The following is a 27,636-nucleotide window of genomic DNA, read 5'->3' as shown; positions in this document are numbered from 1 at the left end:
ATGATGGAGACAACTCAAATTGCTACAAATTGTTTAATTTCTACTTTATCCACCAGATGGCGACAGAGTGCATGTGTGATCTTCATAGAGAAAGACGTCAATAGAGTAAACCAATATATAGTTTACATTAGATTCTTATACACCAGAATAAATTAACGTTTATCAGATGAGATTCAAATTTTATTTGTAAATGTTGATCTTGTAATATGTAGTGTGATATATTTTGTCTGTTTTATAAGTACTCATTCATAAAGTGAGGACTTTTGAATGAATGTACTTTTACTTAGGGTTTTTATTAATACATTTGTTACTTAGAATAAAAGAGCATCAATTTTACTTTAAATTTACCGTATATTATAATAAATTGTGATACATCACGCAATGAAATATAACAAATTGTAATTTCAGTATTGAGTTTTTCATACAAGGAATTTCAATATAAAATATGTATATAAAATACTTTTTAGTCGATTTAATATAATGAAAATATGACCAACAAGTCAACCATGTCCATATTCAACTGCTATATGTTGCAAACATATTTAGCAAACATTTTTATTATTTTATATCTAATACGATTTTTTATATTTAAATATTTATATTAACGTTTAATACACCCTATAGTTACAGCCTTGGTTTGTAAATAATAGTAAAAATCCCAGTTTTGCACGCGTGTTGACCGTGCTCTTATTCTGAAAGTCAGGCCGGACATCCGTGTTTACTTTAGCTCTTGCTCAGGCTGTTCGTTGGTGGCTCCGTGTGGTTTTTAACACCCAGCTCCGCTACAAGCCGGGTTCGTCTCAGGGAGGTTTCACTCGCCGTCGCCAGGAGGAGTCAGCTCGCGTTCCGGTCGGCACAAACAGCAACACGGCGGTTATGTCTGCGGTTCGGACCCCGAGTGGAGACTTCTCGTTAAGCTGCCGTAGCCGTTAGCTCGCTGCTTTGGGTCCGCTGAGTTGTAGCTACAACAGGCTTTTTGTTCTTATCCCGGACAGCCTCTGCATGACAAACCGTCCCCACTGTTCAGAGCGGACAGGGCGGTAGTACAGCGGCTGCTTTATTGGGAAACGTGTCAGGGAGACCAGCCCCCACCCCTCCTCGTCACCACCACCACTACCCTCCCAGGTTGTGAACCCCTGCCGCGGGGCTAACACCCCCGGTCATCGAGCGAATTCATGGCCGGAAATCCGAGGAGGGGCGCCGGACTCATCGGGCTAATGAAGGACGCCTTTCAGCCCCACCAGCAGCCTCTGCAGCCTCACCAGCCCGCTGTGGTCGATAAGAAAATGGTGGAGAAATGCTGGAAGCTCATGGATAAGGTACAAACTGTCTCTGGGTGCAGAAACGTTCTAATATTGACATAAAAACGTGTTGTTTTTTGTGACTTCAAGCTGCTGTCAGTTCTTATGCATCATAAAGTGTTTACTTCTCACTTCCTTCTTCTAGATTTATGATCACATCAAGGTTACAACCAACACTTACAGATTTATCATTAACATTTAGGTAACAAATCAAACGGGTTTTCTGGATATCACACCTCTTATGAAAACATTTTTACATCCCTAGACTTTGTCACATAGAACCAACAGCCTTCATGTTTTTTTTTTTTTAGAATTATAATAAACCAACAAAAAGTAGTGTATTTATGTACTTCTCTTTAATCAGATCCCTCTAAATTAAGCATAAAGGAATGCATCTAGAAATGACAAAATTAGAAAACAAAATCCACCAGAGTGGAATTTAACTTTTGAGGTTCTTTGGAGAACATTAGAGGAAAAATAGCCATTTGCCAAAAGCCATGTGGAAGATTTAACTTAACCAAAATATTTCAGGATCTCAGTAAAAGTGCAAGCAATTTTAAGATCTTAAAGAACAGTTTAGAGTGTGTAGTTGTGTAATAAGCACCATGAACCGACTGCATGCATGCTAATGTACTAATCAGGCTTGTGGACAGAGTCGCCCACACCTGGCACAGATGACGGTGCTCAGAAGCCACAGAGATCGTTCGAAGCAGTGTGGGAGAAAGGGTGGTGGAAAAATGTGGATTTATCTCAACTACTTTAATCATTGAAAGGTTTTCTGATATTTCTGCTATATTCTAGTCCACTTCAGAGCTTTTTGGCCAACATGAACATGCTGTCAATCGTAAAACGTTGGATTATTGGTACCACCAAGCACTGTGGTGGCAGCATCGTGCTGTGGAGATGTGTTTTTTTTTCCTTTCAACAGGGACAAAAGTGCAGGTTGTTAATGGGGATAAATGTGAGACAATCTTTCAAGAAATCCAAGCCTACAGCCAGAGATGCACTGGGCTGGTTTGGATCAAAACATATCAGTGTATAACAATGATCTAGTCAAAGTCCAAATATATATCCAACTGAGAATCACTGATCTGTCCTCAGATGTTCAAAGCTGAAGCCAAAGTTGCATCTACAAAATATGATTTAGGAGACTGAAAATAAATTCACACCACATTTTTCTTATTTTTAATTGTTATCAATGTTGAAAACCATGGATAGTTTTCCTTCCATTTTAAAATCAAGCTCTACTTTGTCTCAGTATAGCACATAAAATTCGGATAAAATGCGTAGAAGTTTGACGTAACATGAATGGATGTGGAACAGTTAGAATGATGGAAAAAATTTATTTTGTTTTAATTACTGGAAAACCCATGTTACAATGGAAAGTATTACATACAACACAAAGTATTTTAATAACCACACTTTCCAGTGACTTACTCAAAAACGAACTTGAGTACAATAATAAGTTTCTAATAAGTTTATCAAACTTTTCTAAATTCAGCAAGCATTTTTAAAAAGATTGGCCCCAGTCCTGTTTTTGTTAGTGATATTAAATGGGGGTTTTTTCTGTTATTTTTTTCTTCATTTGATACCAGAAGACTTTTCAAACTGAAAGAAATAAAAAAATATTCTTTTATTGACCCACAGTGGAGATTTACACAAATATAGAAGTATTAAGATATATACCATAAAGAATTAGATACTGTACAGTAATTGCAAAATTACAACCTAAAATATTATACAGTTATCAGAAGTAGACTAATCAAAGAGTCAAAGAAAACTGAGAGTGTGTAAGATAATTAAAAAACCATATTTGTACAAAAATAATAAGACTATTTAGAGTAAGGAATATAAAACTGCAAACAGAGCTGTGTGAATCACAGCAGAAATGTAAGCACTCACTAAATTTGTTGAGGAGCAATGATGATTACAGAGCCTTAGCTGCTTGGGGAAGGATCTGTGGTAACACTCCTTTGTGCATTTTGGATGCAGCAGTTTTTTCCAATAAGGCTAAAAAAGCAAAACCTTTTTTAGGTTTTGTAGGAATGCAATATTTAAGTCCGACCAAATTATTTGCTTTATAAAATATTGCATGCTTAGTTGTTATTGTTGTTTTTATCAGGTAAAATAAATCACAGCATTGTTTTTGTGCTTTTATTCATGTCTTTAAAATATCTTTTGGTCCACAAGTCTTTTCGAGTTGATCATTTGGGAAAATGTGACACCTCTCCTCCAGGGTTACAATAGTTTTAGTTTTATTTCTTTGTGACTTTTTGTCTAATTCAGTTAGTTTTAATTAGATTTTACAGTGTGTTTATTGTATTTTATTAGTTATAATTAGTTAAATTGTTGGATGTTGATCTTCCAGCTAATGTGGGTGAGCTTCAGAGACAGGATATTGTTTAGTTTTTGTATTAGTTATAGTAGTGGTTCTATTTTTTTCTCATACTTTGGTTAATTTTTAGGTACATAATTCAAAAAGGTCAAAGTATAATATTGTGATTATTTATATGTTGATTCGGTAATGAACGTTCGACAGAAAAACAGAAGATCCAGTTAATGTTTTCTTAACTTCAGTTACTTCATTTGTTTTAGTTAACTATAATAATATTGCTCTCGTAGCAAAAAAGCTCATGGTTTTCTCATTACTGTTCAGACATAAAAACATAAATAAATAAGCATCATAACAGTTGTTGAGACAGTTTGTTTTGACATAAAGTAATTTTAACAGCACTTGTTTACTGCAATCACTCATAATCTGGATCGGTTGCTGTTATTTTTTGTGTTGCAAAGTTTAGGAAGCATTGATCTAAACTGAACCCCTCCAAATTAGGACTACAATGGTGTCCCTGATGCATTTCCTAATTGGGATAATGTAAAGTAGGTCGCATTTGGTGAGCAGCCCCCTTTTTTCCAGTGTTGGATGAGAAAGAGGTGTCGTCTGTGTGTTGCATCTGTGGCCAGGGGAAGGTTTACTTTGGTCCTATTTATCGCCATCTTTCTGGTTTTATCTCTCGCCGTCAGCTTTGGGCTGAGATGGAGATAAGAGAAGAAAACAGAGAGAGACGACAAGATGAGACTTGAGAAGATATTATTGTAGCAGTGCCGGAGTAAGAGGAGATAAGGGAGGGAGACGGTGAAATGTGTGTGCTGTGCTGCATCGGTTACACATATCAGGATATGTGCTGATATCCCTTTTGTCCTGTTTGAAGTTTTAAGTCCTTTTGTTTCTGGGTTACATAGTGGTCAGACGCGTAACACCTTTTTAATAAAGTCTGCAGACTTGGTTGGAAGATGATACAAAGCTGGAAAAAGTGTGACCTTGTACTTTGGTTTTGGACTGATTCATCACACCTTAATGCTTCAAACCATTAAACAAATTTTAATATCAGATGAAAATTTCCAGAGTTACCACTGCGGAACCCAAAAAAAAAAAAGCAGTAACTGCTAAAAACATACTGATGACTTGAAGCCCTCTAGGGTAAATGGGGAATTTTTTTGTGTTCCCTTGCAATACTTTTGCGTTACCTCTCAAAAGGTTTTGCGTTCCCTCGCAATAATGTACTGATCAGGTCATGCTTTGTAATTGAACACTGTAAGCCTTTCTTTGGCTGGTCATCGTACTTTCTGCTATTATATAAAGTTTTTGTAAGGTTTTTAATATCTCGTTATGAAAAATCTGAAGTTTTATATCTTTTGTTTAGGAGAGAAATGTACCACAAACCTAAAATATAAACAGAAATTTCCAAAAGAAGGAAAGGAATAAAAAATATATCCAAACTATTTGGGCTATTTTTGAGTTATTATTATAGGGTAATAATGCAGACAGTTTTGATTGTCTCCTTTGTGTTGAAAGTCTGAATGTTTTAAAGGGATGTTTTCATGTGCAGTCCCATCTCAACCTTACACAAAACAGATATGCAGTGAATAAACCAATTTTCAATCAGTTTTTTGTACCAGAGAGTTAAGAATAAACACTGAGGCTCATTAAATGTGTGAACATTTGAATTTTTAAATTATCATTTGTGACTGTATGCAAAATAGACCAGCAAATATTGCAGTAAGACTATTGTGAGGGAAAGCAAAAGTTTTGCGAGATAACGCAAAAGAAAAATTTTTCCCATGTCCCTCAGAGGGCTTCTTATGATGATTCTGAAGACTTCTGGAAAAAGTATTTAGTAGACAACTTAAGAACATCCTCATACAGATGGCAAATATGCCCAGAAAATGCTGTTTGTTGATAATTAACGTTTAAAGAAGTTTTAGTTTTCATTTTTTGACTCAATGCTCATTGAAATTGATTCTGATCAATTCTACCGTGAAAAGCCACAAACAAGTTTCATAAAGATTATTGCACAAAATAATCTGACGAGAGATCACATCCGGTTTGATTTGCAGGCCAAATTATGAAATCTTCTTACATTTTCACTTAGTTAGCTTAACAAATGTTCAATTCCAGCATCTCAAAGTATCTTGGATTATCTACTTATTGTATATTAGCCCTCTAAATTTCCTCTTGTGCTTACTAAGAAGTAAAACCAGCGATTAAAATATTTATGTAATTGTTGCTGGGTGATATGGCTGAAAAACTTACCACAATATAAGGGTTTCATGTCAGTTGATATAGATAATTATTGACGAGTTTGGACTCATCTTAAATATCTAAGATGCTTCCAAACTGCTTCCTGGTTTGTCGACAGTTTTGTCTCAAGCTGTTGGACTCACTTTCTCCTTTCACTTCACACTGTTGTTTATTATTTTTAAGCAGTTATGAAACATGGCAATAAAACCTGAACCTGTTTTGCGCAATTTACTCAATAAGTTGTTGATAGGAAACCAAAGAGTGAGTGAGTTGATGCCACCAATCCGGCTTGGCGGTGAAAGGTTGAGCAGCTAAAACATTTCCTCTGCCTACATACCCAGAATGCAATGCAGTTCTGAATCAGACTTCAGTGAAATTATAGAAAATTTTATCAGATGTGATATTGATTATGTGTTTATCACAATATATATTATAAATTTATTGCCTCCATTATTAAGAGGTTAATAGAGAAGCCATGTTGCGATGACTTCCTTAAGGCGGTGTTTCAGAAAGAGCAGGAGTTTTTAAATAGACAGAGACTGACTTTTAAGGCATTAAATGACAAAGTCAAATTTCTTTTTAGCCATATAGAATTGTTTTAACAACTGAAGTTAACATAGTTACTTGATTATGTGATAAGATGGCCTTATGTGCCTGGAAAACACACAATACTGTCTCTTTAAGTCACCTCTCCTCTGTGTTTCCTGTGCAGGTGGTGCGTTTGTGCCAGAACCCCAAAGTGGCGCTGAAGAACAGCCCACCCTACATCCTGGACCTGCTGCCGGACACCTACCAGCACTTGCGCACCATCCTGTCGAGGTACGAGGGCAAGATGGAGATCCTTGGGGAGAACGAGTATTTCCGGGTGGTCATCGACAACCTCACAAACAAGACGAAGCAGACCATGAGCCTGTTCAAGGAGGCCAAAGAGCGGATGTACGAGGAGAACTCCCAGGCCAGGTAGGCTGACACGAGAAGCGCTGTGAGGCTGAGCAACGTTTGGATGAGTGACAGATGGGTTAGAGCTAATCACCCTTTCACCCTGGCATCCAGGAGATAAAATGAGCCTTTAAGGTTGTGATGGCAGGATCATTCCTAATCTGGCTCTGCTGCTGTCTTCTGACCCGTCTTATAATCTGAGCTTCACCTTTCAGGTGTTTCTCTACAGTAAGGCTACAGCTAACTATTATATTAGCAGTTGATTAATTGATTAATCAGATTAAAAAATTAAAGTAGTTTAATTTTTATTAAACTACTGGAGCTTTCTTTATACAATATAGGAAATACATTAAAAGATGAAAAAAATCATTCAATTTCTTTTTAATTAAGAAAATAAAACATTTTATTGCTTAAATTGCAATGCTTCAGCATTCCTTAGTAGATATGAACCATGTGAAGCTAAATATATGCTTCTTTTGGGAGTCTTTTAATGTTGATTTACGTTCTGCAGTTTTGGCTTAATTAATACTTAATTAATAAATGGTAAGTCTATTGTAATAATAAATTAATCACATGATAAATTAAAATGAGCTAGATATTCTCCATTATGATTATTACGTAATTTTCATTTGAAGTACAGTGTTGTTCACAGAGACGTCATAAGCCACTTTATGTTGGGTTTTGGTTTGAATTGTTTTTCTTTCTGTTTTATTTATTTATTATTTACTTATTTTTTATTTTTGGTTGTCATATTTTATTTTGGATATTTAAAATATCTTCCAGTCCCAGTGTTGAGTGGTATTTGGTTTTTGTATTATTATGCCATGATCGAGATTTTGCTTGAAAATGGTCTCAAAACAAAAATATTATCGTCTATCGCAATCATTACTGGAAAGATTTAGCGTCCAGATTAATACATCGTCAGTTTCCTCAGGATTGTCTATGCTAAATAAGCCGGCTGTTCACAGAGAACTTTATGCAAAGTTTATTGTAAAGAAAAAAATGCGGTAGAATGAAAAGTATTGTGAAGCAGAGACCTTTCAGGAGTTTAGTGGAGATTCAGCGGCTTGCAGCTGGAGTCACCACACAGACTGCAAGTGTCACATTTCTGGTGTGAAGCCAAGCCTAGAATGGAGACGAGTCAGAGGAATCTGAGAAATTGGCAAATGAAATGCAAATTTAGGATTTATCAGAGTCTGAAGATAGAATGGAGAGTTATTCTGTTTGAGGTCCAGATGATTTGGGTTGCCATGTCATTTGATTATTTGAGTTTTCTAAAGTTTACAGTCAACACAATACTCGGGGTGCCCAAACTTTTTGAGACCAAGATCTACTATTTCTCTCACCAGCCATCTGAGATCTACCTCATGACACAAAGACATGAAAATTGTAAATTAAACTCTATTGACTCATTTTATATGCTAATATATATCAGTTATATCAGAAATGATAAAGTGATAGAAAACCTAGTGCTGTTTCTTCCTCAGTGAGATTCTGACACTGGGAGCAGGTTACTGGTTTCTCAGTCAGAAACTGGTTGCAAACCTGAGGCCAGCAGGTGTCAGTCAGTTATGGTAGATCTGAAATTTGGTTTGATGACCTCAAGATGAGAAACTACAGACTGATAGGAGGAACCAAAGAGCTCTGTAAAGGTAAAGGCAAATCTTCTGAAGCTGGAATATAATTAATTTAAATTCACATAATTATCATGGAAGCCATTTGTTTGTTAAAATGTAATAAAATATATTTGTCCTATTTGATGTTTGTTGTGAAAGAGGTGTATTCACTAGCGTACGAGGTAATTAGTCCAAGTTTGTCATTTATTGAATGTTTAGAGACTACAGCAGCTGTGATGTGTCAGAAAAGGTAAACAAAGGTAAAATGTCACTTTTCAACTTTGCTTGTGTAATTAAAAAAAAGTGTTTCTAGTGCAGTTTTGTGATGTACGCAAATTTCAATACAGCCAAAAAAACAGCCTCAGTCTGTTGAACAAATTTATTTTTATAATTCCAAGTTGCACAATTATAAGGTCAGTGGAAATCCAGCTACTTCCTGCTTTAGTCACCATGGTAACTGTGACTGACTGGCCAACAGACTGACCTAACCTGACCCATATAGAGAATATATTCATCGTTGTCAAAAGGAAGAACTGCGGGCTGGTCTGCTCCATTCCGCGCTGCATTAATGCAATAATTCATGCAAAAGGAACCTTAATTAGATACTGCAGGATATATAAACGTAATGATCAGTAAGACCCCATTTCTCTATTAGAAATCCTCCTTTAAATGGCTCAAATGCAATATTGTAATTTTCTGAAACAGAATTTTGGGTTTTTATCATCAATTAGCCAATGCTTAAAATATAATTCAGTTATCTCTCAGGAAGTTGTTTTTGACTTGAACTGATCTTTCTAATAGTAACTTCTCAACTCTCATTGCTAAATCAGGTCTGCTGTAAAGTTTTTGTTCATTAACGTCGTAAAGTTGTTCAACTTTGAAGAAAACACTGTGATGTACAGCTGCTTAAAAGTCAGATAACAGACCAACTGAAGTGTCACAATCACACCAACTTCCTGTATTTCTCAGAAAAGCATTAACAGCAAAAGTTCATCCTTCCTCTGACACGCTGATTTTATCGAGCATTTCCTCCTCAATTCTCTGTAAATGCGTCAGTCCTGTTAACTGAACCATAGAAGAACTTTTATTATTTATTCCTCATGTCCACTTGTCACTCAGTGAAATCATTAATTAACAAAAGTCATCCTAATTTAGAAACATTTTTTCACTAAAAGCTATTTTCTGTTGCTGAGTCGTTCTAATTTAATTATTCTCAGAGTCAGTCATTCATGGTGGATGTACTCTAGTGGAAAGTTTGTGGCTCAGCTGCAGCTAGCTTCAGCTAACCCGTCTCTTTTGCTGTTGCTACTCCCTCAGGAGGAACCTGACCAAGCTGTCTCTGATCTTCAGTCACATGCTGGCTGAGCTGAAGGCCATCTTTCCCAATGGCCTGTTTCAAGGGGACAACTTCCGGATTACCAAAGCTGACGCCGCTGAATTTTGGAGAAGGTCATTCGGAGACAAGTGAGTTTCTGTTTTTAATAGAGAACAGGGAAGAGTCACTATTGCTGTTTTAGCTTTGAAGTTGTTCCAGTGTTGGAGTTGTGTTCTGACAGTCTGCTGGACTCTGAGGATGGTTTTCCACATTTGGATAAGAGTAAAAAAAAGAAAATGGACTTCCATAAATTTAGGTTGATCCTTTCTTTGATCCTTCCTTCCTTGATCAATCCTTTGATACTTCCTTTTCGTTCTTCCTTCCTATATTCAATCAGTCCTTTGATCCAGCTTTCCTTTGATCCTTCCTTCCTTCCTGCTTTTGAATCTTCCTTTCCATGGAACCTTCCTTTGATTCTTCCATCTTTCCTTTGATCTTTACTTCCTTCCTTCATTTGATTATTACTTTGATCCTTCATTTCAATCCTTCCTTCTTTCCTTTGATCTGTCTGTCCTTCCTTCTATCCTTTGATTCCTCCTTTGATCCTTCCTTCTTTCCTTTGATCCTTCCTTCCTCTCATCCCTCCTTTGATCCTTCCTTACTGCCTTTGATCTGTCCTTCTTTCCTTTGATTCTTCCTTCCTGCCTTTGATCCCTCCTTTGGTCCTTCCTTCTTTCCTTTATGAACTCCTTTGATACTTCCTCCTTTCCTTTAATATTTCCCATGTTCCTTCCTTTTTTCATTGATCCCTCCTTTGATTCTTCCTTCTTTCCTTCCTTCTTTTGATTCTTCTTTCTTTTCTTTGAGCCCTGTGTTGATCCATGCTTTGATCCTTTCTTCCCTCCTTTGATCCTTCCTTCATCGATCTTTCCATCCTTTGTTTGGTCCGTCCATCCTTCCTTTGATCCTACTTTCTTTCTTGCCTATCTAAATGTTCTATCTTTCATCCTTTAATCTGTCCATCTTTCATTTCCTTTTATCCCTCTGTCATTAACTCATAGTGAACTTTAGGGTCAGGGGTCACAAAAAGGGCAGCTAACATTTCTGCAGACCCCACACATCCTGGACACATTTGGCAGCTGATTGCCATCAACAGCCGCCAAAGAGACGGTTTCCTCCCTCAGGTTGTTACTTCTCATGAACATTTCACAACCTGCTTTTTCTGGGGGGTGTGAAATGTATAAAAGGTTATTTTACCTTTTATTTCCTCTAAGATTTCTATATTTATATTTAATGTCTGCTATGAACAATTGAAACCAAAGTCAGATTCATAGCGTGTTCACACAATTCTGATTCTGATTCAGAAAGCTTTAACTTTGCATCTCGATTTATTTCCCCTCTTTTATTGTATTTCTGTGTCAGAACCATTGTGCCCTGGAGGATGTTCCGCCAGGCTCTGCATGAGTTTCACCCCATAAGTTCTGGTTTGGAAGCCATGGCGCTGAAGTCCACCATCGACCTAACCTGCAACGACTACATATCTGTTTTTGAGTTCGACATCTTCACTAGACTCTTTCAGGTGGGGCTTTCGGATCCTTCTTGTCTGAACTATAAATTAGAGGAAAGTAACATTCAGTCATTGATATGTTTTTATTGTGCTGCATTTTTGTAGCCATGGTTGTCTCTTCTGAGAAACTGGAACAGCCTAGCAGTCACACATCCTGGCTACATGGCCTTCCTAACGTACGACGAAGTCAAGGCTCGACTGCAGAGATTCATCCACAAACCTGGCAGGTGAGACTCATGTAACCTCAGGGCTGATGGGTGTTGGCTGAAGCTTCTGGGTTGAGATATTTGTCTTTTCTCTCAGCTACATCTTCCGGCTGAGCTGCACTCGGCTGGGACAGTGGGCGATCGGCTACGTGACAGCCGACGGGAACATCCTGCAGACCATTCCTCACAATAAACCCCTTTTCCAAGCCCTCATCGATGGATACAGAGAGGGATTGTGAGTCACATTTGAACATTATCTCAAATCCTCCAGAGATATTTTTTGAATGTGTAAAATTTACGTACTGCACGTTTTTGTATTAACATTTGAGTTTATACTGCTTCTAAAAACATTTAAAAAAAACAACAACCCCATTTTGCTGGCAATAAATTTATGTTTCTTGGTGTCTGGAAAACTTTTTGAATGTAACAAATCAGCAAAAATATATTTGAGCATCTGTTTTCAGCCATTTTTACGTGTGAGTGTAAACGTTGAGTTTGGGGCATGGCCAGCAGCAGCTATTTGGATTTAAAGTGAGAACACACACTAAAACAACTTATTCTTCCAAAAAATTACTTCTCCTCAGAATAGAAATTGTCAATCTCATTTTAATTTATTTTGCCACTAATTGATTAATTGCGAGAGGCTTAATTGGTGGGTTGTTCTAAGTTCTTCTTTTTTCCTTTTTCCTGGAAAGATTTCTGAAAATTCTCTTAACATCAACATATTCAGATTTTTTTAAGGTTTGACCAGAGTCTTGGTTCTCAATAAAAACACATTCTAACGCTGACATTCTAAACCTTTTGAGTGTCAACATTCAAAAGGTGTTCAATTATTAATCTTCAAATATTAATCTTTTACAACAGATTAATAATTTATATTTTTTTCTATTGGATATGCCTTCACACTGAGCCATTACTGATTGTTGCTACCTTCAGTCCATCAATTAGTAACCAAAAAGAAAAAGATGCTTCTGCACAACGATGCATGAGAAGCCTCCCCTCTTAGTATGTTTTTTTTTTACCTTGAAGTATTTCACTTAATGAAGTAAATATCTCTCTGTGATGCAGATCTATAATGTAATGTCAGTAATGTCAGTAAAGTCTGCTGCACACAGCAGCAGACAGGCTCTCGAGCCTGTTATTTTTTTTGCGTTCGTCTTTCACAATGCGTAAGCATGGCGTACCGCTTCCTCCTCAGATGCCACAAAGGAGGATGTGCATATTTAATGACCTGAACGACTGTCTGAATTCTTAAAACTTGCTAAAGTTTTCATTCATTCATTCTCGTATCGTGTGTTCTATTTACGTCCATGCCACCAACTTTAATGTGTTTTGTTTCAATTTTATGTGAAGTAAAGAAACAATTGTGTGACTTTCTGAAGGGTATTTTTAGAGACAGAAGCCTAATTTCAAGGTGTTAAATTACAAAGACAAATTTCTGAAACTGAAGGTAACGGAGTAACTTGACTGTGCTCTAAAATGGCACTTTGTGCCTGGAAAACATAATACTGGATGAACATGGATGTTTGATGTAGTTTAAATTAGCAGAAGTAAGGAAATTGTTCCTGAGTGAGATTCGGTGGATGTGGAATTATAATCACACCTGTGCGATTCTGTTGGTGATAACACTTGCGGTTGTGGTTTTTTAGCTATCTTTTCCCAGACGGACGTGCACAGAACCCAGACCTGACGGGGCTGTGTGAGCCTTCTCCTCAGGACCACATCAAAGTTACTCAGGTTTGGTTTGTTTCTCACTACTAAAGTACATTCAGGCATTCGTCACCCTGCAGAGATACAGCTATTAGCTTTATGGAAAACATTGAAGCCTTATGGGTGTTGAACAGGAAGTTTTACTGATGATTTTCTGGTCATGGTCCCTGCAGGAGCAGTACGAGCTGTACTGTGAGATGGGATCCACCTTCCAGCTCTGCAAGATCTGCGCTGAAAACGACAAAGACGTGAAGATTGAGCCCTGCAGACACCTGATGTGCACTTCCTGTCTGACCGCCTGGCAGGTGAGGACGTCGACTTCACTGTATAAACATGGACTACGTCACTATGCACTGATAATGTGGTTGTTAGTTTTCTTCCTGGTAGGAATCAATGTCCAGTTGTTTCAGATTCAGGTTGTTTTTTCTTCCAGTTGTCTAACTTGACCGTAACGCAGCAAAAATCATTTTATGTTTCATTAGAGTGAGGTAGCAGGTTCTGTTTCCTGGAAATTATCAGATATCCACAATGGTGAAATGAATGGTTTTCCCTACATTTTATAACAGTAAATGCTGAAGAAGGTAACTAAATATCTTCTGCTTTTGAGAAAAAAAAAAAACAATCTAAAAACCATTTCTTATTTTGACAAATTACAGTTCAGTAATTGGTGCTTACCTTCATCTGGTTAATTCTCTAAACATAAGCACCTTTTGACACCCAGCTATTAATCAGTTAATACAAAAATAAATAGATCAGCCTTATACTGTATGGATAGGTCAACCAGAAAGGACTAAGTTTTTTACACATTAAACTGTTTAAGATGCACCACTTAAGCCTAAAACTGACTAAAGGTTTAACCTGAACGACAAACTGCACCTACTGTTTTTGCTTTTTCCTTTTGGAATAAATAATGTGCTATATCTACATACCATGCAAATTATCTTGTTGATTTCTGAATGTTCCTTTGTATTTTTTAGGCTTCTAGGAATATTTTAATGAAATGAAGGGAGATTTTTTTCATTATCTTCTATATTTTTTGTGAAGATTCAAAGTAGTCCATCTTATGTAGGGCATCAGCAGCTTTATCGTGTGTTTGGGTTTAATTGTGAACCTTTGCAGGAGTCAGAGGGTCAAGGCTGCCCATTCTGCCGCTGTGAGATCAAAGGCACGGAGCCCATCGTGGTGGACCCCTTCCATCCCAAGGCCAGCGGGGCTTCCTTCGCCGGCTTCCAGGGCTCCAGCCGAGCTGAAGCAGCAGCAAACGATGAGGAAGAGGACGACCGTCTGGAGGACCAGCATTTGGTGATGAGCAGGCTGGCCTGCAGTAGTAAGGTACGGCCTGCCGCTCTCGTTCTCTGTGTTTTCATGATGGATCTCTAAACGTCTCTGTCTTTAAAGGTGGAACGTCCGGCGTCTCCGGTCTCTCAGCTGCCTCCGGTGCCTCCACGGCTGGACTTGCTGCAGCAGAGGTCCGTGCTGAGTCAGGGTGCCACAGCCAAGGTGCGTTTCCATGCAGACCCCCGGTTGACTGGTCGGCTGGTGGATGGTTCCTTCTGACAGCTCAGTCAAAGCTGTGTAAACACTGCACAAAGTAAAATGAGCAAATGTTTGATGAAGCTGGCCTTTGTGCTGCTGCCCTGTGGCTGCAGCTCTACCAGGAAGTAAGAAACACAAGAGGGACTGTTGTTTTTCTTTAAACTTATCCACAGGATTTGACTACACATCCCAAAAAATCCCCCTTAAAAACATGCAAAATTCTCAACATGAAAGTAGAGTTCTTTTTATTTTTCCCTTTAAAGATTCTGAGAAAAAACTGTTTCACATCCTTGATCAAAGAGTGAAGAAGTGAAGCATCCTTACTGTATTTACTGGAGAAATACCCTAAATCAATTAAATAACTAATCACAGAATATGTCTACTAAATGGAGAAAAAAATAAACACTTTTTTTTTTACAGAAGAGAACACCAGTTAGATACTTTAGATGTTAATATTTGGTTAGGAAGTGGCTTCAAAGGATTGAAACCGCTCCAGCTCATCGTTCCTTCCTCTCAACTTTCTGTTAGTCTTTTTGTATACATCTGTCACTGAAAGGAGACATTTAACAACAATGTTTTATGTGAGTAACTCTGCTGGACAGCAGCATTAATTGTAACATTTCATTACAGAAAATCCCTTTTTACTCATATCCATAGAGTGACTTGCATATCCTTAAAAAATGTTCATGTATCTGCAGTGTATGAACATTGTTGACACATTTCTTAAATTCATAAAATAAATGCAGGTTGATCTTAAATAAGTTAATTATAGTAATTTAAAAAACTAATCACAAACATTTAAACATTTTCAAGCAAGCGTTTGAGTCTCATGTAGATGTGCTCATTCTGTTCTGTGACTTGAGCTGGTTGAAGCTAATTAGCTGCTAAGATAGTGTTGCTAGCTACCTCGCTAGTTTTTTGCGTCTTTTATGCTTTCATTAGAAAGTGTACATTTATTGCACAATGTTCATCTTCGCCTCTGGCTCTCACGACTGTTGGCGATTCATATGATGTATTTTGTGCAAAACTCTTGGCACTATTATAATATAAAATATGCAATTTTCTTTTGTACATTCCTGTCGTGATAAAGGTTTTAAATTTAATTCATAATATTCTTTAACAGCCTCATATTTGAGTTTGTAAAACCAAACTTTTAGAGTAGCATAATTTTGGTTTTTTTTTGCTATTCATAATGATGTAAGTTATCTTGCAGTATAAGATTTGAAATATATCCCTCTGCAATAAAATATTTAACTTTCTGAATTACAGAAATAAGTGAAAGATTTAGTGACTCCTTTTTTTTAAATATGATGCTCTTGTATAAGGATCAGAACCAGGAATATAGTGATATTCTGGTGTTTGTGTGTTTTAAATATAAACTTATTTGGTGTGAAATAGCAGAAATGTTGTTTATCTTGTTGTATTTGTAAACGGACTGAACCTGTTTACATTCCTGCGTCTCCACGTTCCTGCATGTTTATAACCAAGGCAATGTCTTGTGTTTACATCCCAGGTTGCGGTCACTCACAGAGACAAGCCTCTGCCTCCGCCCCCTGCTGTGAGGGAGCTTCCCCCTCCCCCCCCTCCAGAGCGACCTTCGGTCCCCGTCCAGGACCCCAGGCTGCAGAGGAGACCGCTGCCTTCCACCCCTGAGCAGCCCGCTTGGACGGTCAACTACATGGTTCCTCGGCCCGCCACCAAGGCCTCCCTCCCCCAGAGCAGCGGCACCAACGGGGAGGGCACCAGGCCCCAGGCAGCCACCAACGCCATCTACTGCCTGGCCGCCAGGTCTGCAGCGCTGCTCATGACTTGATAACAAAACCAGGATTTGAACGAGTTTTTTTCTGCACTTTGGCTCCCCCTGGAAGTCATATTTAGAGCTGGACTTTAATAAAATATCCTTGGAAAACTGTAGAGAGGGCAAAACAGAAATGATTTAACAGCACTGTAGTTTAAAATATGTATTTGTAAGTCTAATTGAAACTAGAAAAATTTCTGTTCCTTGCGAAACAGTTGTGAGAATTCCTGTTTGCTAAATTTTATATATTTTATATGGAGCCCAATGGAGGAAGGGAGGTTTTTATAGAAAACTATAACACCTACACCAGAAAAAATTTAGCACAATATACTTGTTTAATATTGATTGATGATTATTGATGAGTTTTCTTGTTTTACATATCTGAAACCTCCATGCCATTCTGTTTCATTTTTAAGCCGTTATGAGACAGAGTTGTGAGAATGCTGAATACATTGATAATCCTTGGTTTTCATTTGTGAAGGTCTCTGTCTTCATCGGCGGCCTCAGCTGGAGAAAAGCCATCGTCAGACGGTGAGGAGAACGAGTACATGAGTCCCACCTCCCTGCCGGTTTCTGGCGCCCCTTGGGTCATCGCGGGCTCCTTGGTGCCCCCCCCTCCTGCCCAGACAAACAACCACAATGACGTCAGGTAAACAGTAGAGCTGGTTAGTCAAACCAGGTTATATTTCAGGCATAGGTGTAACTCGTGAGGCTCTCAAGGGGTCCGAACCCCCCTAATCTTGGAAAAGTCTCGAATTGTCCTACCCAAATAAAAAATCATTGAAGAAACGTTTGCATTTAGATAACATCAATATGAAAAGGCAAAAGAACCAAAAAACAAAATAAATCTACCATTTATCTCACAAAAAATAAGAATTAATTTGAAGGTTGAATGTGGTTTAAAATCTTTTGAAACAGTCATCATAGAAGCCACATATTATTAGAGAAACTTTGTCTCCCTATTTTGGTTGGGAAAGTAAAAATAAAACATGTGCCTCTTATACTTGTATCCTTTAATTTTGTGTTCTTTGTCATTTAACATTTATTATATGTCTACATAATTAATCAACGTACAAGATGAATAAACTGGCTCACTGGTTGAGTTAATTGGTTTCTAAATGCATTAAAAAGTTGACATGTAGTACACATTATGAGCAGCAGGGGGCTCCACCGCCCCAGCTACATTTTAACCCTCGTGAACCCAGTGAACCCCCTTCTTAAATAATTTAAAGAAGATGAAGAAGATGCAGAGGTTTTGAAGATGAATGCAGCTGGAGAACAGCTTGTCCCTTTGATGAAAGGATGAAGGAGAGCAGAATGTTTCTGTTGATCATGAGAAGAACAGACATTTCTCTTTTAACGAGGGCTAGATTGACAAAGCTTTGCAAAGTTTGTGCTTTTTTTTTATTTGTTTTTGCATCAGATCATTTAAGAAAGCTACACATGTGCAAATAAATTTGAATGAAACATGGAATTAAGCACACAAAAGTCAAGACTCTTTCCTTGACACGCTGCATTTAAATATGAAAAATAAAGAAAAGGAAGCCATGCATGTTTACATCTCTGTGTGATTGAAAATTGTGTCTAGTCGCTGGAAGAGAAGATGGTTGGTTGGAGATGCTCCTAAATGAGATGGAAAAATACAAGTAGATGTGATTTATGAGCAATATCAGACTGTCTTTTAATGTACACAGTGGAATTGATCACACATCCTGTTCTTGCGACAGAAGTGTGTCAGGAAAAGGTTGAGGTGTTGTAAATTTTACTAATTACTAGTAACATAACTGATGTTAATGCTATTTCAGTTTCACTACCAGGTTTCAGCAGACGATATTTTATTTACCATGTAAAACATCAAAGGTCAGAAAATCCACCTATAGGGTCTAGGTATAATTACCACAAATAAGCATATAAAAATAAGAACTAAACTGGGTTTTGCTCAAATGAAGTAGATACATAAAAAAACTGGGGAATTTTCCCCAGAGTTTAATGACAAGTTGGCTGCTACTAGTTTACAAAGATTGGTGAATCCAATAAGAGAAACTCAATATTTAAAGCAAAGTGGGTAAACTAAAGTCTTTATTACAAGACTAGTTTAAAAAATACCCTTTTTCTTATGTTTAAAAAAAATTATACATTTGAAATAATTGCCTCAAGCCGTGTTTCCCATATATGTGTTTTTCTGGCAGTGAGGGGGGCGACGACGACTCTGATGACCCTCAAGTGTACGAATCCATGTTCAACATTCAGAGTCAGGCCAGCTCCTCTGACACAACGCAGGCCTCTGATCTGGGTAACCCGCTTCAGTTCACTTTCACAAGCGCTTTATAAATATTTTTGGGAAGCCATCTTTGCTGGAGTGCCTTAAGAGTAACTGATCTGCACAGCAGCGTCAGTAGACCTCTTTATAACAAAACTCAAAATTGATGTTATGACTTTAATAATCAAGCTTTCCTCATTGTGTTAGTCATTACATAAATATAACAAATATGTACTTATACGTTGTTTACAATTATTAGGCAAGTGAGTATTTTGGCATTTTTTTGGCAGATTTTCTATCTGCTCAGATTGAGTGTTTTAGGACCTTTGTCACTTTAAATCCAAATTAGCTGCTGCTGGCCACGCCCCCAAATCAATTCACTCACTCATGAAAATGACTGCAAACAGAGGCGCAATTATACAGTCATACATCTTTGAAAAGTAGAAGTGGAACTTCCTGCACAATCAACAAGAATGACTGTGCAGGAGGTTGGTAAGTCAACAACTAAAAACTTGTCTGTTCCAGCAGCCATTGTACAGCGCATACAACGGTAAAACCAGCTGACCAAACCAATTGGAACAGCACTTGTGTTGCTGGTAACGGGGCATGTGAATGTTAATGTGTCGACTGTGACTTCATGGGAAGTTTTTGAAACAACAAATTTTTCAGAACCCGAAAAAAAAATAAACTCGCTGCCCAAAACCGTTTGGGTGTTTTTTTAAGAGCTTGGGTTGTTTTTAGAAGCACTGGAGAACCAAATGGAAGGATTCAAACATACAAAATGAGAATTTAGGTATTTTTTTAACATTTATGTTTGAGGTTTATTTTGGATTAACAGAGCGCTGGAGTTAGTAATTAATAGAATAATCTTTAAAAGACTTGCCTGATAACCTCACAGTGTTGTCCAATCTGTTTTTAAGGTTTAGAGTGATGCAGCTGTGCATCTCATAGTTTCAGAGTGGCTGGCTGCCTTTACTCTAAGCTGATTGTCAACGCGTTGTTTGGTCTTTCAGAACTCGACCAGCTTCAAGCTGCAGCCTCCCAGGACAAAAAGGAAGACAGTGAAGCGGAGGACATCTACGAGTTCGACCGTCCCCGCCCTGTGGCACCCCCAGCCCCCACCCGGCGGATCCTGTCTGAAGTCAGCTGTCCCTCCGCAGCCTTCAGCTCACTCAGCATGGATGCTTCAGTAGAAGCCGGTACGTCCAGTCAGCCCCAGGTTCTGACTGGTAAATGGACTGGTTCTGAACTGGTCTCAGTCTCACACGCTTCACATGATTATATTATTTAGAAAAAACCCAGATATTAGGAATTTTATTTTAAAACTACTCTCTGGCATTAGTTTAACGCATTTGGTTTATTTAGCTTTCAGCATTTCAATCTTCAGTAAAGTCCAAACCTTTTTCAAAAAAAGCACATTGGCTTGTTTTTCTTTTTTTCAACCTTTCAGCCACATTTTTCACACTTAAATGCAGCAGGTCCTCATCAAACACATTCAGAAAGTCACTGAGTAACTTTGAGAATAACTGTGGATACTGAGTTTTTTTCTTGTTTACTGTCTGCGGTAAACCTCGGCAAGCAGCGCCCTCTGCTGGAGGAAAGTAAACATTCAGGACCAGGTTCTCATACGGATAAAGTTTTCTTTAAAAGTTACTTTAATGCTTTGCAGTTTTTCTGAACCTGGTATTTATTTATTATTTGTACAGACCAGGAGAAAAGTCTGTGCTTTCTGAGAACAGTTTTTCATCCAGTGTAGTTACATTTTCTGATTAACTGGTCTAAATGAATACATTTGAGCTTCCCAAATGTCTTAAAAACCTACCAGACACACAAGCTACTTGATTCTGCTCCACAGAGTAGACTCAACATGAAAAGCTCAATAATTTTGTTTTTATTGTAAAAACAAAAATAACTAAAAATAAAAAAATATTGTTGTTTAAAGTGACTCATGTAAAATATCTCATAATAGCAAAACCACTTCATTTAAAAATGAATGACAACATTGTAGTTTTAATTTATAAACAGTGTTGCAATTTAACAATAATAATCAAATATATTAGTTCCAATACGAATATAATTTGATGAATTTTATGACATCAAATGATAATGTTTAAAAGAACTGAAGCGAACTTAACAATAAAATTACATTTAAAGAAAGCTGCGTCTTATTTATATAAACCTGCTAATAATTGATTAAGACTTTTGATGTGAAAAGTCCAGCTAAATAATGATAATTTTAAATGTTTTTGTTTTACAGGCCATAATGGCTTGTGAAGGCTGGAATCAGGTTTAGCTCACAAACCAATCTGATTAAGTATCTGTGGAAAACTTCCGCTTTCGACTTCTGTAAATTCCCATGTCATTGTTTCCTGAACTGATTTTTCTGGGTTTTCCAGAAGCGCTTGCCGAGTCGGACCGGCCGCCCCGGCCCCTCCCACGCAGAACCAACTCCGACCGCTGCCCTCGACCTTTCAACCGCGACCTTTCCGCTCCGCTGCCCGAACTCCCCGGTCCATCCTGCGCCTCGCAGCTTCCTCCTCCTCTCCCTCCCCCTCCACCGCCTGCAGCCACCGCCACCGTCAGCGCTGGCAACCAGGCCCTGAACGGCGAGATCGAATGTCTGATATCCCAAGGCTACTCCATGCAGGACATCCAGAAAGCGCTGATGATCGCCCAGAACAACCTGGAGACGGCCAAAAACATCCTGCGTGAGTTCGTCTCTGTCCCCTCCACGACCCACATCGCCACATAGTCACTCAGGTCCTGCTGCCCCCCCCACCCACCCACCCACACCCCTGAATCCGCTTTGTGCCATTATTGTGGACAGCATTTACCGAGCACTTTTCCATGGGAAAACACCAGATCTGAGAAAAAACATCCAAAGTTAATTGTAATCAACTGCGTCAGGTATTATTTGCTTTTCTAAAAGGATTTTAGGTGTGAAAACAGGATTCTTTTTTTTTTTTTTTGTGATGGATCCTGAAGCCTCAACAGTTACTCTACGCCGCCCCCAGCTGGAAATGGAAGGAACTGGATTTCCCATCAGCTGATTGGTTCATCTCTTTCGGCTTAAATGATCTGGAGCTTCGTGAAGCCAAACTTTCATCATGTCGCTGTTTAGTTCGCTGCTTCTCTGCAAACTGTGATGTGCAAATCTGTAACTAATCAGAAATTAGTGAGTAGAAGTCTGTGGCTTGTGCTGCAGGGTTGTGGCTCCGTTTCCCATCACCTTCTGGGTCAACAAGTACTTTAATCTTTAAGTACTCTCCTGACATGTTGTACTGTGTGTAGAACTAACAATAGTGGAAATTAATCCCATTTTAATTCTGTTTGTCTAACATTTTCCAGTTTATTTTGTGGAAAATCGGGCAACAGTGTCTCTACAGTCAGATATTTTTCAGCGTGTCAGCTGTAGGAACAGTCATCTTATTCGACTTTCAACCAGATGAAGTCAGATGCTGTAAGTCTGGACGTAAACAATGGCTGAAAATTATAATGATGAAATTATGAAAGCCGTCTGTGTCAGCGAAACGCATCGCGTCACAACCCGCCACTTTTAGTTCCGACCTCACATCCACACAGAGCTGAGCTCTTGTTGCGTTCTCATGACGACCCGGTCCACTCTGAAGAACTTTAAAGTTGATCGGTAGACGGCGGCCATTTTTACTGCCGTAAGCAGAGCGCTGCTGTGTGACACAAGTAAAACCAAGATAAAAATCACAAAGTGCTTCAATAAACAGAATAAGTACACAAAGCAAAATTAAGCAACAGCAGATTTAGATAAGTCACTTCGGGTCGTCACAATTGCGTTTAATTAGCAGCCAGCAGGTCTTTTTTCAGTAAATAAAGAGGCAGAGCTGGCCTTTACATCCTGCAGGTCCGCTTCAAATGGTTTCCGTTTCAGCTGCTTTATGTCCAAACATTTCCTAGAATAATAGGACGGGTCCGGTCCTACATAAACGCCCTGTCCCCAACTGATCTACCTCACCAGGCTCCGAATCCCCAAGCAGATTATGGACTGATTAGAAACCTGGATGCGTTCCTGACTGACGCTCGAACATTCATACATTTCCACTCACAGGCAGCAGATGAGTCCCACATGTCAATGACCCACAAATATCCACAGAGAAGCTCCCACTCTGTCTGCAGAGTGAAAATGGAGAGACGAAGCGAACAGTAAAGCTGATAGGAAGGACAGGCCCATATCTAGTCCAATACTCTATTAAAGTTAAATTTGTGTTATGGATTTTACTAACACTGAAGGTTAGTAAAATAATGCACCACAGCTCCAACATGGATTAATGAAGATAATCTCCCCTTAAATCACCACAACTTTATCATTTATTGCTAAGCTTGTGTCTGACTCGACTCACCCAACGTTGACCTTTGAAAATGATCCTTTTCTGTCCTAAAAGTTTCTCTGAGTACCTTTCAATGACATCAGATACGTTCGCTTCAGGCTTGTCGTGTAAAAAGAATCAGCATCATGATAGTGTTTCCTACAAGTCAGCATCCAGCACAACACTAAGCTAGGCTAATGCTAGCATGTGTTCTCTCTTCTGATGCGATTCCTTGAAAATTCCGGCTTTCAACTTGGCTCCAGTTAATCGAGTGCAAATGAAACTCTTTGGAAAAGGATGTTTTCAGCTTCATGACTTCAGCGCTCTGCATTGAGAGACTTTAGCAACCAGCATTTGACCAGAGTCTTTGGAGTTGGACGTGCAGAAGGCTGACCGGGGCAGATCCAGGGGGACAGTGCAGCTGTGCTTTGCTTCGCAGGCCTTTCAGCTGCTGCAGTTGATTCAGAGTTTTGAATTCAATTCAGTTTTACTGCAAAAGCAGAAAATCTCACCAACTATTTTTGGTCTCGTTTCCACTGCAAATGTCTTGCTGCACTTGAAATAAGACAAAACTAAAACTTTACTGCAAGATGTGGGAGTTTATTGAAAGTAAATCATTCTAAAAATAGTAGTTCCACTGGCAGATTTTTTTTCACTTGGAACATTGGAAAATGTCGTTATAAATGAAAGAATCTGCCAGTAGAACAAGCAAATTTTTTAAGCGGAATTAAACAATTATTTATTTAAAACAATCTCTTATATCTGGTTGAAATAACATATTTGCAGTACAAACTAGAGCAAAAATACTTTGTATGTAACATTTAGTTTTTGCAGTGTCATCGGCTTATATTAGAAACAAACTTCATGACATGATCTGTGGTAAATAGAACAGGTTATGGCATTTCTATCTGAACAAGGTTTTATTAAAGGAGCCGCTGCTGTTTTAGCATCAAAACATCCCTGAAGAACCGTTTTCATGCTGCACCGAGTGACTAGAGCCACCAGACGTCCAAGTCGCATTGAAAGCCTGAATGCAGGTTATTTAAATCGTTTGCTAACATCTGTAGCAGTTCTGCAGACACTGCAGTAATAATAAATGTGCAGCATTTTGTGCAGCCCTGGTTTTAATGTGATCTCACCATCCGCTCTGACTCGAAGTCATTCCACATGAATGTGCAAATGTTTTATTACGCTTTATTGTTTTTATTAGATTGTAGGGAGGAGCATTCCAAAATGTTTCTGCAATATTGACATTTCTGCCCAACATAAAGCCCCAGTTTGACATATTTAAGGTCATATTTACATTTTGTTGCGGCTTCATCCTTTCTTCTGTTTGGAGCAGCCATCTGCAAGGCTTCATGGGTAGTGGCTCAGATGGTCAACAATTTATTGTTTATTTATTCTTTTTTTTTGTGAATTTCAAAATTGTTCAACTGAAAATTTTAGAAAAAATAACTTGAAAAAAGACTTAAATTTACTTCTATTGTATATTATTTTTTAAATGCCATAGTAGCATCTTTATTAAGCATTAAGGTGGAGAAAAAGTGACTTAAAAAGCTTTGAACTTGTTCTCAGGTGTGTGAATCCTCTAGTATGAATTGAGCCACTGGGATCTGAGGATTTCTAGGTGGCGCCAGAGCACAAGCATCACGCATTTTAATTTTTTGTGAATATGAAAAGTCCAGGGTTCCAGTCTGTCTGAGTGAACTCACGCCATGGTTAGTAAAATTAGATTTAATACCAACCAGAAACTGACTAAGGATGTTTTCTTGTGACCCCTGCTGGTGGTTGGGAAGAATGCAGACTTTAAGTTTAAATTTAGCAAATCTGTGGGTCAAATTTAAAAAGGTCAAAATATACTTTTTCCCACTACAAAGTAATATAAATGGACAGAGGCGTAAAAAGAGAATGTTGATACAAAGGAGGCATTTAAATGGGAAAAATTACATCACAGTAGCTGCGTTTCCATCGACCATGTAGTTAATTGGGATATGAAAAATACATTAGATAAATGGAAGTATGGCAATTAAAAAAAAAAAAGTTTTACGGCCAAGAATTTATGGATGCTCACCGTATCAAAATGTGTTTCACAAATTTGAAATGGAAACACTTTTTACGCATCACGAGTTCAGCAACCAGATGTTACTACTGGCAGAAAAGGCGAAGAAGACAAGAGGAAGCTGCTGGAGGATGATGGATGGCTTTTTATCATGTGAACAAGCTTATTCACGTTTGATTTTAATAGTTTCTTTAATGAAAACACAGCCACTGCGAAATGTTTTTTTTTTTATATTAGCAGAACATCAACAGTGTTTTGTCTGGACTTGTGATGGAAACGCAGCTACTGTCATCAGCCTCTTTTCTCTGCTATGAACAAGTATTTACATCCATATGGATTTTGTTCAGCTTCATCAATCATGATGTCAGACAAAGAAAACCAGAAAATGCAAAATTCAATTTTCATGTATTAAAGAAAAGCTGATTTATTTGTCATTAAGCTTATTTTTTTATGAACTCTGCAGGATAAATACATCAAATTTGTGGGCTAAATGTCCTGAAATCCTTGGTAAAAATACTTCATGATATAAAATTGTGTAAGCAGAAGGCGGCTCAAGTGTCCTTTTCTCTACACTGAGGTCCAAACTGGTTTCAGTGGGAGAAGGTGAATTATTGTGCCTCCTGTGAGTCGCAGAACTGAGCGAATCGCTCCGTTTCCCTCTGGACTCTCCTCTCCCCTCATGTTGTTGCTTCATCTGAACTCTGAGAGCAGAACCATCAGTGACTTAGTGTCGGTTCCGTCTGCTGACTTCTCTCTGTGACTGTGTGTGTTGGTTTACCCAGTTAACTGGCCTTCGTCAAATGAAACTTGCCTACTAAAAACTCGTCGCTTTATTACCTGTATAGATACGATTTTATTTATTGTCTTTTTAATATCCTCTGCATTCATTGTGCCGCCATGTTTTCATGCCTAAGCCATTAAGATTTTTAATTAAACTGTATTTTTCTTTAATCTTTGTTGCGTGTGGTTTGTTCAACAGATGTTTAATGCGCTTTTTTGCCTCATCGAGAACGTGGAATATGGTGCGTTCAGGGACTAATAGGAAACTAGAAATTTCTGTTTTTAGTTTTAATGGAAAAAATATTAATGCAAAAGGCTTTTCATAATCGATGGTGAAAACAATCTTCCCTATGGGTTATTTGTTCATGTTTAGCTCTTAAATTCATTATTTAACTAACAGTGGTTAAACTGAAATGAATGGAAAAAAAAGCTGTTTCATACTTAAAAGGCAAAAACAAGACCTAAAAAAACCACCTGTATAAATGAAATGCCATTATTCCACGACAAGAGTATAATCTGCAGGAAACCTGCTTCATACTTCCATAAAAAAAAAAAACATATAGTAGTACACAGTTCAAAACTGATCTAAAAACATCTGCTGTGGTCTAGTATTTGTCCTGCTGATATTGTCTTTGGACTGATCCAGAGTCAGCAGCTTCAGTTATTACAGCTACAAACTAAAATGAAATCTGTGACTGATTCAGATCTGAACCTTCAGAGTCCTATAGAGACGGTTCCAAAGTCGGCCTTCCGTCACCTGAATCAGAACCAAACATAGAGAACCAACATTCACTTTAATAGAAACTCAACCTTTCCTTTCCCCTCATAAGTCCATCAGCTGGCGGGCGGTCACGTGTCTGAGCAGAAAATGTAAACCAAAACGCAATCTGGACCGTTTTGTGCCTTTAAACCCTCTGAGCTGCTTCATCTGGGTCGTTATTGAGCCGTCGTCACCTGGAGGCCTGCAGGCTCTGCGCCTGAACTCAACGTTTGTTTTGCAGCTTGAAATTCTTTGCAGATGTGTTTTCTGTCCAGGAAGGAAATCTGAGCTACCGTTCGGAGCGCTTCCCAGTTTGCGCTGACAGCGGTTTGGAAGCGCTCACTTCTACACACACACACGCACGCACAAAACACACACAACACACACACACTCGAAACCTCTGCAGAAACAAGTCAAGGCCTTTTCTTTAGGTGGAACTTTTATTTGGCATCTTGTAAAAAAACAAAAAACAAGCATCAAAAGAATCACATGTTGAGCACTTAATTTACACACATGTAGAAAAGATCATCAGTTTCAAACTCTGTTTTCTCACCACTGAACAAATAAAGATTGACAGATTCAACCAGAAATCTGTTCCACACCGACAGCGTCGCTTCTCGTCATTCAGAGGGACATGAAAAAATTCAAAACTGAAAATACTTCACTACGAATTGAAATGTTGCGAGTCATCAGGGCATTGTAGCACTCTTGGTAACAAAAGAACTCTTTCAAAATAAAATACACAGTGAGAAATATTCACAACGCCTGCCTTTTGCCTGTAGAAGGACCCTAGCAGTATTTTTTGCATGTTTTCTTTGCCTGTTTTAGATTAAACCGCAGTTTGTGGCTCCATCCACTATAATTACA

At 38.3% G+C, this 27,636-nt stretch overlaps 1 protein-coding gene across 1 annotated transcript; it reads left to right on the top strand.

Moving 5' to 3' along the window:
• Window positions 1–680: 680 nt before the first annotated feature.
• On the top strand, window positions 681–26,180 carry LOC129370599 (E3 ubiquitin-protein ligase CBL-like). Its single transcript, XM_055046681.1, has 15 exons — window positions 681–1,319; window positions 6,596–6,843; window positions 9,756–9,902; window positions 11,176–11,332; window positions 11,426–11,547; window positions 11,624–11,761; window positions 13,176–13,263; window positions 13,410–13,541; window positions 14,356–14,568; window positions 14,635–14,736; window positions 16,286–16,560; window positions 17,052–17,219; window positions 18,760–18,863; window positions 19,844–20,029; window positions 21,227–26,180. Exons 1-15 carry the CDS (start codon window positions 1,176–1,178, stop codon window positions 21,580–21,582), a joined length of 2,580 nt encoding a protein of 859 aa, XP_054902656.1. The 5' UTR covers window positions 681–1,175; the 3' UTR covers window positions 21,583–26,180.
• Window positions 26,181–27,636: the final 1,456 nt, after the last annotated feature.

This window comes from Poeciliopsis prolifica, unplaced genomic scaffold (assembly GCF_027474105.1).
Source record: "Poeciliopsis prolifica strain line A6 unplaced genomic scaffold, Auburn_PproV2 SCAFFOLD024, whole genome shotgun sequence".
In the NCBI taxonomy this organism is placed as follows: Eukaryota; Metazoa; Chordata; class Actinopteri; order Cyprinodontiformes; family Poeciliidae; genus Poeciliopsis; species Poeciliopsis prolifica.
Note: the sequence above shows the minus strand (reverse complement) of the source record. Positions and strands in the feature narration are given on the sequence as shown.